This window comes from Salvia miltiorrhiza, chromosome 5, assembly GCF_028751815.1.
Source record: "Salvia miltiorrhiza cultivar Shanhuang (shh) chromosome 5, IMPLAD_Smil_shh, whole genome shotgun sequence".
In the NCBI taxonomy this organism is placed as follows: domain Eukaryota; kingdom Viridiplantae; phylum Streptophyta; class Magnoliopsida; order Lamiales; family Lamiaceae; genus Salvia; species Salvia miltiorrhiza.
The window spans coordinates 319,833-339,715 of record NC_080391.1 but is presented as its reverse complement, the minus strand read 5'-3'; the positions used below and the strand labels follow the sequence as shown (position 1 = coordinate 339,715).

The 19,883-nt window shown below is 37.7% G+C and overlaps 3 protein-coding genes across 3 annotated transcripts; 2 read left to right on the top strand and 1 right to left on the bottom strand.

The window, feature by feature from the left end:
- Positions 1-5,495: 5,495 nt before the first annotated feature.
- On the bottom strand, positions 5,496-6,722 carry LOC131026552 (mannose-specific lectin alpha chain-like). Its single transcript, XM_057956442.1, has one exon. It carries the CDS (start codon positions 6,680-6,682, stop codon positions 5,861-5,863), a length of 822 nt encoding a protein of 273 aa, XP_057812425.1. The 5' UTR covers positions 6,683-6,722; the 3' UTR covers positions 5,496-5,860.
- A 4,923-nt stretch (positions 6,723-11,645) lies between these two features.
- On the top strand, positions 11,646-12,806 carry LOC131026547 (anti-H(O) lectin 1-like). The gene has a single exon (XM_057956437.1). It carries the CDS (start codon positions 11,758-11,760, stop codon positions 12,622-12,624), a length of 867 nt encoding a protein of 288 aa, XP_057812420.1. The 5' UTR covers positions 11,646-11,757; the 3' UTR covers positions 12,625-12,806.
- Positions 12,807-15,086: 2,280 nt separating this feature from the next.
- LOC131026550 (mannose-specific lectin alpha chain-like) lies at positions 15,087-16,156 on the top strand. The gene has a single exon (XM_057956439.1). It carries the CDS (start codon positions 15,206-15,208, stop codon positions 16,034-16,036), a length of 831 nt encoding a protein of 276 aa, XP_057812422.1. The 5' UTR covers positions 15,087-15,205; the 3' UTR covers positions 16,037-16,156.
- Positions 16,157-19,883: the final 3,727 nt, after the last annotated feature.

The following is a 19,883-nucleotide window of genomic DNA, read 5'->3' as shown; positions in this document are numbered from 1 at the left end:
CATTGTCTTACTTGGAGGGAAGAACTTGATAAGGAACCTTTGAGCCATTTTCTCCCATGTAGTGATGGAACCAATCTCTAAAGATTGATACCATGTCTTGGCCATGCCCCTTAGTGAGAAGGGAAAGAGTCGGAGTCGAATGGCATCCTCCGGAACTCCATTTATCTTGATAGTATCGCATATCTCCAAGAAATTGCTGAGATGTCCATTCGGGTCATCTTGAGAAAGACCGGCGAATTGATTTTGTTGCACCATGTTGATGAGGGCCGGCTTGAGCTCAAAATTATTGGCATTGATTCTCGGGGCATGCACTCCCACTTGTTGGACCACGGGTTGGAACATATTGCTAATAGGTGGTGGTGGTGGTGCATTCCTTTGAGCCTCTTGCTCATTGATTTGCCCTTGCATGTCCTCCAATTGCCTTTGGAGTTGACGGATTAAATCGAAATTTTCCGCCATAGCTTCCTCCAACTCTCTATCTCTTCTTGTTCTTGCTTTGTTGTGTCGGCAAAAAGCTTCAACCTCAAGGTCTATAGGTATAAGAGGTGCACCTTTAGACCTTGTATTCATACACTACCTATCAACCAACAAGAACAAAGAGTCAAATCACAATCTTAAAATAGAAAACAAAAATTAAAGCAAGTAAAATGTCTAAAGTAGTTAAGCACAATGAAGCAAAATATCACAAGCAAAGAAACTAAACTAATCCCCGGCAACGGCGCCAAAAACTTGTTCGCTAATATTTTCACCACGCCGCAAGTATACGGGTAGTTGTAATATACGGAAGCAAGGTCGTATCCCACAAGGATTAGTAGTTCAATCTAGTGATTATCCTAATTCATTTTACTCAACTATTTAGACTAAACGATTGAGTGATTGGTTTGATTATCTAACTAAATACTTAACAAGTGCAAAGACAAATAAAAATCAAATAAGCAAAGTGGATAAATAAGATGATTAAGGCGATTTAGGGACTAGGCATCGATAATTAAGCAAAAGACTTCAATTATAGCTCAATATTAATCTTGACAATCCTAATTATCTAGAGTGATCTCCCAACTAGTTCTAGCCCCCTCCCGGACGACTAGAACGGTAGATTACGGGTCATAGTTGCCGTCCCCGATCAACTTCTAACCTATAACTCCCAAAAGCACACAAAGATCGACATACTCTCACCCAACTCTCAACCTCCCGGTTATCGAATTGATATGTTTCCAACACCTTATCTATTGCAATTATTCTCTCCCGATTCAAATTGCAAATTAGAAATGCATAGAATGTGGCCAACAAACCATACAAGAAATAAAACAAGGGTTTGAAAAGATAATGTGCAAAGGAACAAACAAGATTTATATTGAGCGCAAATAATCAATCCATTACAATAATCATCTAGCCTAATCCCCAAATCAAAGAGAAATTTAGCCTATCATGTTCAACAATAACATACCCAATGAAAAGAGAAACATAAATGAAAAAGAGAGAAAGAATGAACAAATCCTATTGAGAAGCTTGCTTCAATCTTCTCTCATCTTCAATCCTTCTTCAAATGGGTAGGAATGAGTATGAATGTTGGGGATTAGGGCTTGGATATGGAGGTAGGAATGTTGGGGATGATGAATATGGGTGAGTATGAGGTTGGGGAAGATGAATAATGTGAGGAAAAGGGGGAGAAAGGGGTTTAAGGGCTGAAAAACGCGACTCCGCTCTTTTCCCGCGGTCATGGCCCGCGCCCGTGGTGCTCAAACGTGGGCAAAACTCAGGGAACCCGCGGTCCCGCCCCGCGGCCGCGGGTGGTGACCGCGGTACACCCCTGGAATTGGGAACAGCTGACCCGCGGTCCCACCCCGCGGCCGCGGGTGGTGACCGCGGGGTACTGGGCGTATTGCGCAGTCCGCTCGTTTTGCTCCGTTCTCCCTCGTCCGGACTCGGATTTGGTCGCCGTTTGCGCTCACGGATTCCTCTCGAGACGTACTTCAATCTCATATCTTCAAAATCCTCCAATTAATCATTGAGGTTTCCTGAAATTGCTCCAAAACTACACCAAGATATCAAATCTTTATAAAACTAAATATTCGGGCACAAACAAGCATTCACAAGCAAAACATGAAGGGAAATGACAACAAAACATGTGGAATTGAGGTACGAAAACCATGTTTGTCACTACTTCTATCCTCGCTCTCCCGGCGCCGACCGCTACGAGCCGGAGGTGGCGTACAACAACCGCGCGAATTCCGCGAAGGTCGCGTGAAGGAAGCCGGAGAGATGAAGGCGTACACGTCGCAGAGGCCGAAGTCTCTGGTGATTTAGTTTTTGAATTAGTTTCCTGATTTGGGAAAATTGTGCCCTAATTTGAGATGAACTTGGGGCTTTTTTAAATTTTTCTTATTTTGGGGATTTTCGATGTTTACAAGCGATGTATTTCGTTTCAAGAAAGGAAATGTAATAAATTTTCTGCATAAGCTTTGCTTTGATTGAATACTAAGTATATTGGATCACAGATTGAAGAAATTTATGAAAATAGCGCAATTTTGTACAAATGTTCTTGAATTCACAACTGAATTATCGGCGTTGGTTGTGAATTCACAATTGAAATAGTGTTGATTGTGAATTCAAGTTTTATTGGTTGTGAATTCACAACTTCAAAAAATGTTGGTTGTGAATTCAAGTTTTATCGGTTGTGAATTCACAACTTGAAATAGTGTGGGTTGTGAATTCACGCGAATTCACAACTAACACTATTTATAGTTGTGAATTCAAACTTTAAAACTTGAATTCACAACCAATACTTGTTATTCAGTTGTGAATTCGAGTTTTAAAGCTTGAATTCACAACCAAAATTATATGTAAGGGTAAAATGGTAAATGTGAGTATTTTTTTAAATTTTTATATTAGTGGGTAAAATTTATTTTTACTATATAAAAGTGGCTATTTTCAAAATCCACTCTTAATTTAAATATAAAAATACCAAAATTCAGTAATAGTTTGTGGATTTACAGCCAATTAACGTCTCAAAAAATATGTTGTGAAATACTGATCTATAACTTTATAGTTAATTATAGAATTGAAAAAAATACCAAAATTCACTAATAGTTTGTGGATTTACAACCAATTAACGTCTCAAAAAATATGTTGTGAAATATTGATCTATAAAAGTAATTAAAAGTTCTGAAAACTCTTTCTACACTAATAGAAAATTTGAAAGAAAAAATATCTAGGTATTTTGGTGAAAACTTTAAAGAGATAATAGTATTCATTAGATAAAAAAAGTTTTGTCAAAATCTTGATTATTCATTTGATAAGGCTCCAGCTATAAAATAATTTCATCTTCATTTTAATGCTATTATTTTTGTTAGAGCTATTTTATATAATATAAAAAACTTACAAAATTTTATTTTCTAAATATAATATTCTAAAAAATATAGATTATAATAGAATTTGGTTTGGGATAATCCCCGAGTTTAGCCCCTCCAATGTAAATTTCTGGTTCCGCCACTGCTATACAGTATACATTAAACACTATTATACTAAATAGGAGCAAGACATACCACCATCATCCACATCCAAATCTACTCAATTAAGCCATGGCCAAGCTTCTCCAAACCCTAATTCCTCTCCTCCTCCATCTATTACTCAGGCCAGCTTCGAAACCACCGTAAAATTCATCATCACACCCGGCTTCGACAACACCCCTGCCGACGGCCTCGCCTTCTTCATGGCCCCCTTTAGCTCCGGCATTCCCAGTGGCTCCTTCGGAGGCAACCTCGGAATCTTTGGCTCCTCCGGCAGCAGCCCCTCAGTCTTCGCCGTTGAAATCGACCCCTACGCCATCGTCTCATGGTCTTTCACGGCCACCATCCTGCAGACAAATGCCGCCACGAGGAGCAGGAAGGAGCTGGACGGCAACATTATTCTTCAATTTGTGTGATTTTTTTATGTGCGTGTGAGATACCAGGAGCTCTCAATTATTAAATGAGCAAAAAATATAAATAATGCAGCCCTATTGATAATTATTGGTACACCATTATTAGTTGAGGGTCCTTACATGAACAATTATGAAGAAAAATTTCAAAGAAGATAATGTGGTCCTCTTAATGCAATATATACCATTTAAAATTTGTATGCCCAAATAATGCTATGAAAATCAAATTTAAATGACGAATTCAAAAGATCACGTAATAATTGAACATAAGACATAACTCAATATAATCCATCTAATATCTTGATTCATAAAATCATACTACGAACATGCATATCACTTCACATCCATTGAAATAAATTTCATGTTTTTCCTTTCCTATTAAAAATTATGCAAATAGATACCAGGAGCTCTCAATTATAAAACGAGAAAAAAAAAAAAAAAAAGATAAGGCATGCGCTATTCGTAATTAATTGGTACTCCATTATTAATTGATTGTCCTTGCATGCATAACTATCAAGAAGGCTCGGGCGACCGGATGGTCTTTCCCAAACCATGGACGGACCTAGGAATTTAACAATGATTGAGCGAGATTTCACCGGATGATTCTAATAAAGTTTTAGTAAAGAAAAATGACTTAAATCTTGAAATAATTATTTGAAATTACACAATCATGATCATGCGAGATTAACATATATAGATAAAAAAAATTAAATCATATATATATAGGTAATAAAAAAAATTGACCGGGCGACGGCCGAGGGTGCCTGACCTTTAGATTCGTCCATGTTTCCAACAATTTATTAAAAGGGTAAATATCATATTAAACCCTAAATTATATCCACTTTCTCAAAATTTCCCCGAACTATAAAAATATTTTTAATAACCCCAAACTATTAGGTTTATATTAAAAATATCCCACATTCATTTTTCGGTCCTCGGATTCATGACGTGGCTTGCCGAATGCCACCATGTAATTTATATTTTATTTTTGTAAATAAAATGGCACAAAATCACGTCATTTTATGTCACATCATTTTTAAAAAGTAAGTCGATATAGGATAAATTGACTTTCAACGCGATTTGAATTAATTGGCGTGACACAAAACGTCGTTTTTTTTTAAATGATATGACACAAAATGATGTTATTTTGTGACATGACATTTAAAACAATAAAATATAAATTACACAGTGACATTCGGCGAGCAACATCGTAATTCTGGAGACCGGAAAATGAGCGCGGGACATTTTTCAAACAAACCTAATAGTAAAATATTTCTTATAATTCGGGACATTTTATATAAAGCGGGTATAATTTGAGGTTTAATATGATATTTATCTCGTGCCCTCTAAACCACACTACAATTTTTGTAGATAGAGAGAGTAACTGATTCACTATAGGATTAACAAGAATGAACTTACTTCGTATACAGTATTCCAACTGTTTTTTTTTTTTTTTTTTTAATTATTACACCCAAAGAAAGAAAAAACACACTCACACTCTAGCCTTTTAGATGACTCAAACCCCCGATCTATTGATTGGAGGAGAAGCGTCTTACCAACAAACTGTTGTTCATCGTTATACAGTATTTCAACTGTTCGATAAAAGTCCTTAGAGAAATCTTCCATATATAGATTACCTTGCAAAGTTCATAGAACTAGAACGACACCCAAAAGCATTCTTGCATAGTCTATACATAGAGATGGATGATTATCTTATTTCCCAATCCTTATTGATTTACGACACACTCACACGCATCACAAAATAACACATTATACTGACGAATAATGTTGCCGGTCAACACCTTCCTGCTCCTCGCGCCGGATTTTACCTTCAGCATGGTTGCCGTGAAATCACACATAGAGATAGTCGACTGTCTTATTTCTAGACTTAAACTAATTTACAACCCAAACTTGATTGCACACGTCATAATTAATTTAATATCACGCATATTTCTGGATGTACCCTTCCTCCTCGTGGCCCGCGGCGGCGCAAGTACGCACGAGCGTGGAAGTGAAATACCACGAGATGAGGTCGTGCACGGCGACATAGACTCCGGTGGAGGCCGAGATCCCGACCTGAACCTGCTGAGGAAGAATGGTGCTGAGGTCGTACACATAGCTCACCTCGTATGTTTGTGAGCCGGCGACGACATTCACGCTGATCCGCTTAGTGGCTCCCTGGTAGTTGATGCGGGCAGTTACCTGCTGCCCGAGCAACGCGTTGCCGACGTTGGTCACATTTTTGGAAACATTTGATTCGATGTCGATCCCAACATGACGATAGCTGGGATCCACTCCAGCGTTGGAGTAGATGTCGAATTCCACGGCGAAGACGGAAGAGGCGGTGCCGGCGGAGTTGAAGATTCCAAAGCTGCCGCCGGCGAAGCCGAGGGGTAAGCCGAAGGGGGCGATGAAGAAGGTGAAGCCGTCGGCCGGGTGCGTGTCGCCGGGCTTGGGGGTTATGATGAAGTTCAAGGTGGTCTCGAAGTCGACCTGAGCCCCGGCCTCCCAGAACGTGATCTTGTTCGGGTACACGATACGGCCGAGGCTGTACGTCGCCAAGGCGCCGGAGGCGGTGGTCTTGGTCATGCGGAGGAAGGTGTGTTGCGGTGGGAAATAGGCGTCGCCTTGGTAGAGGAGCGGGTTCGGCTGCTGCTGGCCCCAGAAGTCGTAGCTGAAGAACGTTGTTTGGGACCGCGCCGTGTTGGCGGCGGCGGCGAGGAGGAGGGCGATGGAGATTAGGGTGTGGAGAAGCTTGGCCATGGCTTAATTGAGTAGGAGTATTTGATTTGGATGTGGTGGATGATGGTGGTATCTTTTGCACCTATTTATACTAGTAAATTGTATATATATAGTGCATGGGTTGGGCTAGGGTGAAAACACCCTTTTTGTAAAAACTAAAAACGGCTGAATTCTATGTAGAACACGTATGAATTAGCTGTGTAACTGTATGAATTCAGCCAATTCATACGTGTTCTACATCGAATTCAGGACCTTTCGCAATTCATACAGTTACACAGCTAATTCATACGTGTTCTACATAGAATTCAGCCGTTTTTAGTTTTTACAAAAGGATGTGTTTTTATTATAGCCCAACTCTATAGTGCATTTATGATTAATTATAATGGTATCTCAATCAATCATCATACTTTACTGTCCCATACTCTATGTGTCGTGGTTCGTATCCCACTATCAATTTTATCTCTAATTTCAATCCTTAATTATTTCCTCTCATTTACAAAAGTTATCATTGATGGACGCACCACTCAATCGAATTAATCCTTATTCTACTCAATTAAATTAATCAATATAAAACTAAAATTAATGGGAGGTTGTTATTTCTCTCACAATACACTCAATCAATTTGTTAAAACTCATGTCATTATAAAATAGGTCAAAAATTGATGCGGTTAAAAACAGTTAGGGTTAGTTGCCTACAAATTACTCAACTTTCATCAAATTATAATTTTGTATACAAACTCCAAAGTGTGGCATAATAATTACTGAATTATTGATTTAATATTATTTTGCTACCAATCATGATTTTGACCAAACTTACTGTTGATATGGCTAACCGAATAATTGACGTGATATAATCGTTCTCGCAAGGGAATTAGTTGTCAAAAACGTCGTTTCTTATAAAACAATATTATCAATTATTTGACTAGCCACGTCAGCATTAATATTCGACAGATGAGAAGTATAAGCCCAATTTATAAGCCCAATTTATAAACAAATCCTAAACTTCAAAATTAAACAATATTTGGGTATATTTATTTTTATCATTAAATTTTTTTACATTTTTTATCATGTAATTATTTATCGCAACCCCAATTTGAAAATCCTGAATCGGCCACTGCTCGAGAGTAATCTATACTAACATTTTCTTTTTACACGTGATTGCATTTATTCTTTGCTAATCTACTCAAGTTCACGAATTAAAGCAAACATATTTCATGCTTAATTATCCTTTCCTATAAAATTATAAAAGGAAAATACAGAAAAGAAAATCCTCTTCAGATCCTCTATAGATTTCCTTACCCTACAAAAACATACTTAAATATAAAGGTGTCAAGTTTTAATTCTTGTTCATATTTGTGCAAGTAAGGACCATCAACTACAAATGGAAGCAATCTATGTTTTGTACTTCTTCCACTGCACATTCGCCTATTATTTTGTCTTACTTTGTTCTTTCTATGTTTCTTGGCATCGATGTTGTAACTGCAATTTCAAAATAAGTTGGTAAAAAAAAATGAATTAATTAATTATCCCTTAGACCATGTTCAGTAGTGACCGGTCTAAATCATCCAATATCTTTAATATTTAATTAATTTTCTTTTTTCCACATCACCTATATTCCTACCAACTATGTTCGTGATTCAGGTTGAGCTTGTGCTTTGAAAACACAATCTCTACTCAAGGAGCATTTAACAACAATGTCGTAAAATAGAATTTTGTTTCTTGGTGAATTTGTATTGCTCCTTTTCGTTCAATTTTTGTATTTTAGACGAGTACTATTTTTTCTTTACTGGTATTTTTCCCAATGAATATATTTTTACCATAAACGTTTTAATGAGGTTCGATCCTTAACATGTAGTCTGTGCTTTTTTCGAGGGTTTTTGGTTTTTTTTTCTTTTATTCTTTTAATTAAATCTTATTTCGCCCACATAAAATAAAATATAAAATACACATTAAAATTTATTAATTAAAATTTTGTTCTTTAATATCTTGATTCATAAAATTATAATGCGAACTTGCATATCACTTCACATCCATTAAAATATACTCCCTTCATCTCATTACAAATGTTCCATTACTTTTGGGTACAGAAATAAATGTGTAATTAGTAGATAAAGTGGGTCGTGGAAATTATTTAAATATTAGATATAGAGAGAGAATATGTAGCAAAAAAAATGAGACATTTGTAATAGGACATCCCATTATGGAAAGTGAGACATTTGTAATGGGACGAAGGGAGTAGTATATAATGTTTTTTCTTTCCTATTTTTGAAAATTCTGCGGATGATACCAGAAGCTCTCAATTATAAAACGATAAAAAAAACAAAAAAGATAATTCGGTTCTATTGATAATTATTTATTGGTACTCCATTATAGTTTATTGTCGTTACATGCACAATAATTCAAAAGAAGATAACGTGGTCCTATATGCAACACTAACCTAATAAAATCTATAGGCCCAGATATATAATGCTATGAAAATGAAAATTGACAATGAAGCGCAACTGAGTTGGCAAGACGCTTCCTTTTCAACTAATAGGTCAGAGGTTCGAGTCAACAAAAAGGGAAATGGAGAACCATTATTGATCATTTTAAATATAAAAAGAAAAAAATAATGCCATGAAAATTTCCATTAGAAAAAAACAAAATAAACATGCATGATTAGAAATTAGTAATCATTCAAAAGATTATCTCTCATACGATTGCGAAGAATACGCTTGATGACTTTTGTATAACTTTTACAAGATTAAATTTTTAGTTCTTAATGTAACGTGAATGCTTGTTGTCACGCCGTCCAAACAAACCTTTGAGCCAATATAAATAACAATTTTTACACAATTAATATAAGCTTTGTATACTATTAAAGCTGGCAATGTATGAATTATCCACAATGATTAAAGCTACTAATGGACTCTCTGTCAACAAACAATTATACGAGCAACAGAGCAAGCTACATTGCAGGAAGCCAATCTACGGCGGTAGAGAGACAGAACCAGGGGGCTTAGCCCACTGGCCACCGGGTCCTCACTTAAGTGAAGTGACCCGGGTTCGATCCCTCTTGGGAGCGAATTGGAGATTGTGGAGATATAAGGTGGATTTTGGTGAATGGAGAGATAAGGTGGTTCTTGGAGTGGATGGGGAACTAACTACTAACATCTAACATGACTTTGCCCGATCAAAAAAAAAAAAAAGAGAGACAGATTGCCGGCGAAAAATGAAGCCAATAAGCGGCGCGAGTCGGGACAGAGTGCCGGAGATTGAGAGAGGGAAGAGACAAGAATGTGGAAATTTTCAGAGACTGGGGTATTCCTGTTGAAAATTAATGCCAAAATTATATTTTTTCTATTTTCATTAATATATGTGAGAAATTACTATAATACCCCTACGAATATCACAAAATCTTAAAGGGTCAAGTGACCCCACTGCCCCGGCTTTCCCTATCAATAACATATATATAAATGGTGAGGGCGTGTTTGAAATAGAATAATCAAGCGCAATGATTTGCCAACACCACTGTAAAAAAAAAAAAGTAATAGTGCACGTGTGAAAATATAGGAATTAATTAGATTAAGAATTATCTAGACCAACTCATTTTAGCCACAAATTAAATCGGTGAAAATTATGTAATCGACTTGCATCATTATAAATGCATATGTACCCATGTCTTGACAAAGTGTAGGAAAAGTTTGTAAAAATAAAATGGTAAATTGCAGGCATGAACTTTGACGCTCTAAAAAAAAGAGCATGAAATTTGACTCATTTTTCAATTTCAACACTACTTTTAAATCTTTGCAAATAAATAGATATTATTTTTAATTTTTGCAATTGGGGCTTCGACTTAAATTTAAGGCAGCCTGATAGACGATATGGCAACTCGTTGCCAGGGTGGACTGAAATAAAACGGTGTCGTTTTCTCCACGTGAGAGAAGCGACATCATTTTAGTATTTGGGAAAGTGGAAACGAGATGACAAGATTTATTTGCCGACACCCCGTTAAAAAAAAAAAGGGTAATAGTGCACGTGTGAAAATATAGGAATTAATTAGATTAAGAATTATCTAGACCAACTCATTTTAGCCACAACTCATTAGATTAAGAATTATCTAGACCAACTCATTTTAGCCACAAATTAAATCGGTGAAAATCATGTAATCGACTTGAATCATTATAAATGCATATGTAACCATGTCTTGACAAAGTGTAGGAAAAGAGTGAAGTTTGAAAAAATAAAACTTGCAATTTCATCTCTCTCTCTCTCTCCAACACAATTATACATACACATCCACATGCAAAAGTCTCTCCATTCACATTAATATACTCCAAATTAATTCTCACCGTATTACCAAAAGTTCCAACAAATATTAGTGCTTATATGGCTAGTCAAATAACTGACGTTGTTTCGTAAGGAACAATATTTCTAGCAATCAATTCTCATGCAAGAATAATTATGCCACATCAATTAATCAACTAGTAATGTCAATAGTAAATTTGATCAAAATCTCCGTCCATAAATTATTAAAAAATTGGTTGACTTGTCACTTTTATCATAGTTTTAAACAGATTAATTAGTTTAGTGGAATAAGGATCTCAACGAGTGAAAAATTGGTGGACTGATGAAATGATAATTACTCTCCACGTCCCAACTTTTAGTATCCATCTTTCTTTTTTGGTCGTCCCATATTTTGATATTCATTTATATTTTTAGTAAAAGTAGGTGGAAATCTTGTTCCACTTTAATTATTAATTATTTTAACACTCACATAAAAGGTGAAACACTTATTCGACTCACAACACACTCAATCAATTTATTAAAACACGTGTCACTCTCAAATGGATAATAGAAGCTGAGACTGAAGGAGTATTAAAATAATAATGAAATTAATAGTGGACACGAAACCAAGAGACAGAGTGGGGGCAGAAGATTCAGTCTAGTGTAATGATTGATTGATACCATTATTATAATGCATTATCCAGTCTGGCGTAACGATTGATTGATACCATTATTATCATGCATGCATTGTACACTTCACTAGCATAAATAGATCATTCACCATCATCATCAACCACATCCAAATCAAATACTCTTTACTCAAATAAGCCATGGCCAATCTTCTCCGAACCCTAATTCCTCTCCTCTCCTCCATCGTCGTCCTCCTCCTCCTCGCCACGGCACGGTCCCAATCGACGTCGTTCACCTACCACTTCCCGAGCGAAGAAAACGACGATCCGCCGCGCAAGCTCAAATATCAAGGCGACGCCCAGTTCAATTGGCATTCCTACTCCCTCCGCCTCACGGAACCAACCCCCGGAAAAACCGGCAAAGCTGTCGGCCGAGTCATATACTCGTCGCCGGTATACTTCTGGCGCCCTGGGGGAAAGTCGACGTCGGAACTACCGTCGGCCCAATTATGGCAAACCGGGGGGCAGGTCGACTTCGAAACCACCGTCGAATTCATCATCACGCCTGCCCGCGGAAAGTCCGTTGCCGCCGACGGCATCACGTTCTTCGTCGCCCCCGTCGGCTCCACCATCCCCAGCGACTCTGGCGGAGCCAACCTCGGAATCTTCAACTGCTCCGGCGGCAGCCCCTCGGTCTTCGCCGTCGAGATCGACACCTACGGCAACGGCGAGTGGGAACCGGACTATCCCCACATCGGCATCGACATCGGGTCTAGGTTATCCCGCAACACGACGCAGGTCGACAGCTCCATAATCGGGCAGCAGGTGACGGCGACGATCAACTACGCCGCAGCCACGAAGATGATCGCCGTCCGTGTCACCGCCGGCTCGAAGACGTTTGAGGTCAGCTATGAGTACGATTTGAGCAGTTTTCTTCCTCAGTCGGTTCAGGTCGGGCTCTCCGCCGCTACCGGGGAATTCGTCGCAAGCCACGAGATCAAGGCGTGGTATTTCACGGCCACCCTTGTGTCTAACAGTGCTGGCAACAATATTCGTCAGTATGTGTGATTTTGTGATGTGTGTCGTAAACCAGTAAGGTCTAAGCGATCGAGTCTGCTGTCGTTACGTCTAGAAATAAAATAATCGACCATCTCTGTGTGTGATTTCACGGCCACCATGGTGAAAGAGTGCTTTTGTATGTTGTTCTAGTTTTATGAACTTTGCAAGGTAATCTATGGAAGATTTCATTACGGACTTTTATCGAACAGTTGGAAGACTGAAATATGAAGTAAGTTACATCTTGTTAATCCAAAAGTGAATTAGTTAGTACATCTCTCCATCAAGAATATACTACTTTGGCTTTGGCACAAGTGTTAATAAAATGATTGGTAGACGTGTTTTTAATGGTTAAAGGGTATCGCCATGCAAAAATGAATGATTGTGGTTGAATTTAGTGTCTGGTCATGTAAAAATGAGTGATTGTGATTAAAAAAATAAAGTAAAGTCATGTCCAAACAATGAAAGTAGTATAATACTCTTTGTGGACACCAAATCGACTAGTTGTTATATATTCTGATGGACGGAGGTAGTACTATTACATTTAAAAGGATCCTATGCAACAAAATAATTTTCGAACAGCCTGTAACTTGTCCTATCCACAAATAGTGTCCCATACATATATCAAAACAATAAATCCTCCTATTTTTGTTTGTTAATTAGAGACACCTACTAATATCCTATATTCGCACTATGATTTTATCATGAATTATACTCCCTCCGTCCCAATATTGTTGGCCACATTTCCTTTTTAGTTTGTCCCATTATTGTTGGCCACTTTCCTAAAATGGAAATATTTATCACATTCAATCTCTTACTTTATCATATTATCTCTCCTACTTTATCACTTTATTACATTCTCTCTCCTACTTTATCACATTCTCTCTCCTACTTTATCATTTTATTACATTCTCTCTCATACTTTATCACATTCTCTCTCCTACTTTATTACTTTTATACTATATTACCCACACGCTTAAAATACTACTCCACAACTCCTTAATTCCCGTGCCGAAACCAAATGTGGCCAACAATATTGGGACGGAGGGAGTATATCTTTTTTTTAATCATGAACTATCGATTTCGTACTAATTGTACTCAACATCCGGTTTTTAGCTACAGAAAGCAAACGTTGCACGCCGGATTTCCACAACGTATTAAGATTTTTACATGGATGCCGTGTCACTAAAAAACTTTTTTTTTTTTCAAAAATACTTGGATTAGATTTATCAATATGGTGAAATTCTCTTTTATAGAAAATGAGGGAAAAGAAAAGAGGTATTGAAAGGCATAAATTTTTATTATCCTTCATTTTCCCATGATAAATTTATCTATAAATTAAAAGAGAACACACCCTAAAATTATAAAAGGAAAATCCAGAAAAGAAAACACGAAATAAAGATGGAGAGCAAACGTGGTCCTCATCAGATCCTCTATAGATTTCCTTAGGTACGTGTCAAGTTTTAATTCTTCTCCATATTTGTGCATGTAAGGACCATCAACAACAAATTGATGCAATTTACCAATATATGAATTAGTATGTAACGACAATAAACAGAATATAGAAATCACCTAATGTTAATTAGAAATTTAACATGCCCGTTCATACATAAAGAGATATACTCCAAAAGAATCATGCTGCACGGAACCTGTTTGATCAAATGCCTGAAGGAACGAACCCAACTGTTTGATGAAATGCCAGAAATAAAGACAGGGGAGTTAGCCTTAGACAAATCAATCTGGCGTGAGGAACATCGCGAACACCCAACTCCGAGAAAGAGTTAAGAGTTAACTCCAACTATATTATGAATTGCTCAATACATACAGGAAGTTGTTTCTCTTTTTGGTTCGGGCTTCGTCTATTTTGGTTCTTGACGGATTTTAGATGAGTACTATTTTTTTTTACTGGTGTTTTTTTCCATTGAACTTTCGCTATAAAAGTTTTAGTGAGGATCGACCCTTAGGCTGCGGTATGTGCTTTCAACGGATTTTGGTTATTTCTTTTATTTTATTAATAAAATCTTATTTCGCTATTAAAATTTTATTCTTTGCTAATCCACTCACATTTACGAAAGAAAAGTAATAAACTAAATATAATCCCTCTAATTAATATAATTAATTCATAAAAATATGAATAACTAAGTGCATACGTACATATCTCATTACATCCATTGAAATATATATCATATTTTTCCTTTCCGATTAAAATTTTTGCCGGTGAGGTCGCTGGAGCTCTGAATTATAAAACAAGAAAAAAAAAAAAAAAAAACAGAAGAAGATAATGTGGGTCGTATTATATTTATTAGTAATCCATATTAGTTGATGGTCCTTACATGCACAAACATATCAAGAAGAATTTAAAAGAAGATAATGACAACACAGTTCAAGAATTAATGGATATATGAAGCGATAATTATTAAAATAATAAAATTAATAGTGGGAAACATAGAGTAGGGGACAGAAAATCCAGGCTAGCGTAATGAATGATTGATGTGCCATTATTATCATGCATGCACTATACACTATTAATAGATGCAAGAGATGCCACTAGTATCCACCACATCCAAATCAAATACTCTTACTCAATTAAGCCATGGCCAAGCTTCTTCAAACCCTAATTCCTCTCTTCTCCTCCATCGTCCTCCTCCTCGCCACGGCTGCCAAAATGGGGCGGTCCCAATCGACGTCCTTCACCTACGACTTCTGGGGCGACCAACCGACCGAGCTCCTCTACCAAGGCGACGCCAATTTCCCGTCAGACTCCACCTTCCTCCGCCTGACCAAGACCACCGCCTCCGGCAGCGCGGTCGGGTTTAGCATCGGCCGGCTCGTGTACCCGACACCGGTCACGTTCTGGGAAGCCGGGGCGCAGGTCGACTTTGTGAGCACCCTTAACTTCCTCATAAGCCCCAACGCCGGCGACACGAACCCGGCCGACGGCCTCACCTTCTTCATAGCTCCGGTCGGCTTACCCCTCGGCTTCACCGGCGGCTGCTTCGGAATCTTCAACTCCTCGGGCATCGGCCCCTCCGTCTTCGCCGTGGAATTCGACATCTTCTCCAACGCTGGAGTGGATCCCAGCTATCGTCATATTGGGATTGACATCGAAACTAGGGTTTCCAAAAATGTGACCGACGTCGGCGACGCGTTGCTCGGGCAGCGGGTGACTGCCATCATCAGCTACAAGGAAGCCACGAAGCTGATCAGTGTGTGCGTCGCCGCCGGCTCACAAAAATACGAGGTGAGCTATGTGTACGACCTGAGCGCCATTCTTCCTCAGCAGGTTCAGGTCGGGATCTCCGCGGGCACCGGAGGAGCAGTCGCCGTGCACGACCTCGTCTCGTGGTCTTTCACTTCCACCCCCGTGCATGGCGGCGCCACCGCTGGCCAAGAGGAGGAAGGGTACATCCGGCAATATGTGTGATTTAAATTAATTATCATGTGTGTGTGTGCGCAAATGTTTGGGTCGTAAATAAGGACTAGCGATGGATTTCTCTCTCGTTTAAGTTATAAAAATAAGACGAAAATAATGGGTGTCTGTCAAGATGTGTATCGGATTATCTTAATTTTCTCTTTTTCAGTTGAGTTAAAATATGCAAGAATTGTTTCTACTTTTTCATGAACGCTGCTGCCGTGGCTGTTAGCGGCAAGAAGGGAGAGCGAGAGTTGAGGGGAGAAGAAGGAGAGGAGGCGCGACAACGCCGGTGGCACTGCGGCGGTAGTCATGGCGGCTGCTCGCCGGAGTTGAGAGGGAGGGAGATGTTTTAGGGTTTTTGTATTTTGATTGGGAAAGAAGATGCTTTTCTAAAATTGGGTGAGAATAGAGAGAGAGGAGAAAGAGAGAGAGGGAGACGCCGATAGGAGTCGGCGGCGGCCGGCAGCGAAATCGCCGGACAAGAAGGCGGCAGCTGCGACTGCAGATTCAGGGAGAGAAAGAGAGAACAGAGCGATGGAGCGTGGATTTGAGAGAGAGAATGTGAAAAGAAAAGAGTGATGGAACGTGAATTTTAGGGAGAAAGGAATTGGGTTCCAGTTATGGGCTAAGCCTTTAATTCAGTAATGGGCTGAATTTTTTTAGCTGGACTATGATTAATTTAATTTGAACTCATGTTGGGCCTTTTGATTTTAATGAATAAATCCCTAAGCATTAAATTATTTTCAAATACATTTAGGTCTTTATATTTTATTATTTGAATTTAACTGACAAGGTGCGGCGCGGCTAGGATATGAACTTTGAAATTCTCACAGTTAATCTTTCAAAGTTCAAATTTCAACTGTGAGATTTATTTAAATATATTGCTGTGACTTAACAGAATAGTGTCTTGCGGGATGATTTTGATGATGATCCCATAGTCCAAATCACTTGAAATTTTTACAGTGATAACTTCATTATGAGTATTAGATCTCTGCAAAATTTCAACTGAATCCGAAACCTTTAGATAGGTCAAACAATTTTCTTAAAAGTAATGCGTGAAGCAGCAAGGTTCTGTATCAGATTCTGCCTTTTGTGAGATCATTTCTTGTACATGCACTTGAGATATTGCATTTTTGTAAATTTTAATGATAGACTTTAATAGCTTAATTTCCATTAAAAAGATAATTTCTTATATCTAATTGTAAGTAACAACACTACTTTAGATCTCAAATCACATAAGTATCAACATCAAATAGCAGAAACATAATAAGACATCTTCTAGAAATCTTATTTTGACACATTCTCTAGAAGAGTTTCTTATCATGCTAGAGAAAGGCATTCTATAAGAATAAAAAAAGACCGAGGACCACTCATTAAGTTAAACTGCATAGCTGTAATTAATTTTGTTCCTCCTGATATAGCAGTTAAAACTTGTACAGTAAAAAAAAGGGTTCTTCTAAGTAAAGCAAGTTACACATGTTGCAGGCATACATGGGAATACAAAGGAATCCAACGGAGTGGTGTACAAGAAACATTTACATATGCTCTTACCTAATAACAAGGAAGTCAAGCAACTCTAGATGTTTCTCCATGTATTGTTCACAGCTATTTATGGAATCTACGTTTTGCTTTAGCAATATAGACCAACAATGCACTAAATTTTTCCTAGCCTGCGTGGAGATTTACATATTTGTCAAGCTTTGAAATTAACAGATTTGCACTGCATTTCAAAATAAAAATGAATACAAATTCGACACTCAATTTCGAACCTGTTGCGGTAGTGCGACTCCGGCGATGAGAGATCTGAAAATGATATGCAAATTTGAGAGAGAGAGAGAGAACAAGCTGTGCGGCGTGGCGGGGAGGGGAGGCAGCAAGCGGCGGTAATGCGACTCCGGCGGCGGAGAACGGAGCAAGGGCGAGCGAAGTGATTTAGGGCAATTAATTTTGGGGAAGAAGATCTAATATGAGTGAAATTAATTTCTTAACGGATTCTCGACGGAAATCCGAAATAATAAAAATAATTATTTTTTTTATTTATATTTGTTGACGGATTGTCGACGGAAACTTAAACTTTTAATTAAATTAATATTTTACTATGGATCAATGACGGAAAATAAAAAATAAAAATAATATTTTAAGAAATTAAAATTTCTTGACGGATTTATGAGGGATTTAGGACGCCGCAATATTCTCGACCGGACCTTCCCGTCGTCATTTTCTGCCACTGTTCATGACTTTTTTTTGTAGTGAGAAATGGGCTCTGGGTGACACCAAAAGCCCAAATAATTGATTTTTGGCCCTAAACAAGAGTGTAAATATTATGAAAAAAAGTTATAGTCCTCATTTTTAAATTCCATAAAATATATTCTTTTTTCTGAAATTCTTGAAAGTTGTGGTCCTATTTTTACCATTAGGTCTATGAAAGGAAAATACAGAAAAGAAAACACGAAATAAATATGGAGAGCAAACGTGGTCCTCTTCAGATCCTCTATAGATTTCCTTAACCTACGAAATCATACTATCTTAAATATGACGGTACGTGTCAAGTTTTAATTCTTCTTCATATTTGCACATGACCATCAACTACAGATTGAAGCAATTTACCAATCTATGAATTAGTATGTAACAACAAGAAATAGAATATAGAAAACACCTAATGTTAGAAATTGAAAATGCGGTTTCATACATAGAGAGACATATATGGGTATGTGATCAAAAGAATCATGCTGCAGAGAACCTGTTTGATCAAATGCCAGAAGGAATTAACCCAACTGTTTGATGAAATGCCGGAAATGATGGTAGGGGGTCGGTTTAGCCTTAGGGCGTGTTTGATATTGGTTAATACACTGTATTAGCTAATTTAGTACAGATCAGTCTAGTGTTTGGTATTATTTAGTAATAATGCGGATGACCCGGTTTAATCCCACGACCCTGTATTATTAATCCAGATTTCTTAGGATTAATAATACTACCTCCCCCTAGGATTAACTTAAACCAGGATATTCTGTATTTAGCCATGATAGCAAACACCAACTCAGTATTAATAATCTGTCATTATCCGTGCTAAATTAATATCCTGGTTACAAATTATCCTACATAATCCTTTACTGAAAACCAAACGAGCCCTTAGAGAAATCAATCTGGCGTGACGAACATTACGAACACCCAACTCCGAGAAAGAGAGTTAGAGTTAACTCCAACTATATTTTAAATGTACATATCACTTTACACCCATTGAAATATATATCATGTTTTTCCTTTCCTATTAAAATTTTTTCCGCTGAGATCGCAGGAGATCTGAATTGTAAAAAGAGTGGACAAAAAAGAAGAAGAAGAAGAAGAAGATAATGTGGTCGTATTATATTTATTATAGTACTCCATTATTAGTTGATGGTCCTTACACATGCACAATAATATACGGAGAATTATAGTACTCCATTATTGGTTGATGGTCCTTACACGTGCACAAATATATACTCTCTCCGTCCCCCAAAATTATGCATACCTTTCCTTTTTGGTACGTTTCCCAAAATTATGCATATCCTATTTTTGGACACACCCCAAATATAATTCTTACAATTTTACTATTTTAACTTATAACAATACCCTTAATGCGGCCTTTCTCCACTATCATTACTACAAACAATTTTATTAAAACTCGCGTTGGAGTCAACCATGCATAATTTTGAGGGACGGAGGGGGTATATCAAGAAGAATTTAAAAGAAGATAATGTGGTCAGAAGAAGAAGATAATGTGGTCGTATTATACTCCTTCCGTCCCACTAGAATTGACACACTTGCCTTTTTCGTTTGTCCCACTAGATTTGACACTTTTCTAAAATAGTATGTGGTC

Excerpts from the sequence above, each read along its gene's own strand:
- LOC131026552 (XM_057956442.1), bottom strand. The coding sequence starts at position 6,682 with ATGGCCAAGCTTCTCCACACCCTAATCTCCATCGCCCTCCTCCTCGCC.
- LOC131026547 (XM_057956437.1), top strand. The coding sequence starts at position 11,758 with ATGGCCAATCTTCTCCGAACCCTAATTCCTCTCCTCTCCTCCATCGTC.
- LOC131026550 (XM_057956439.1), top strand. The coding sequence starts at position 15,206 with ATGGCCAAGCTTCTTCAAACCCTAATTCCTCTCTTCTCCTCCATCGTC.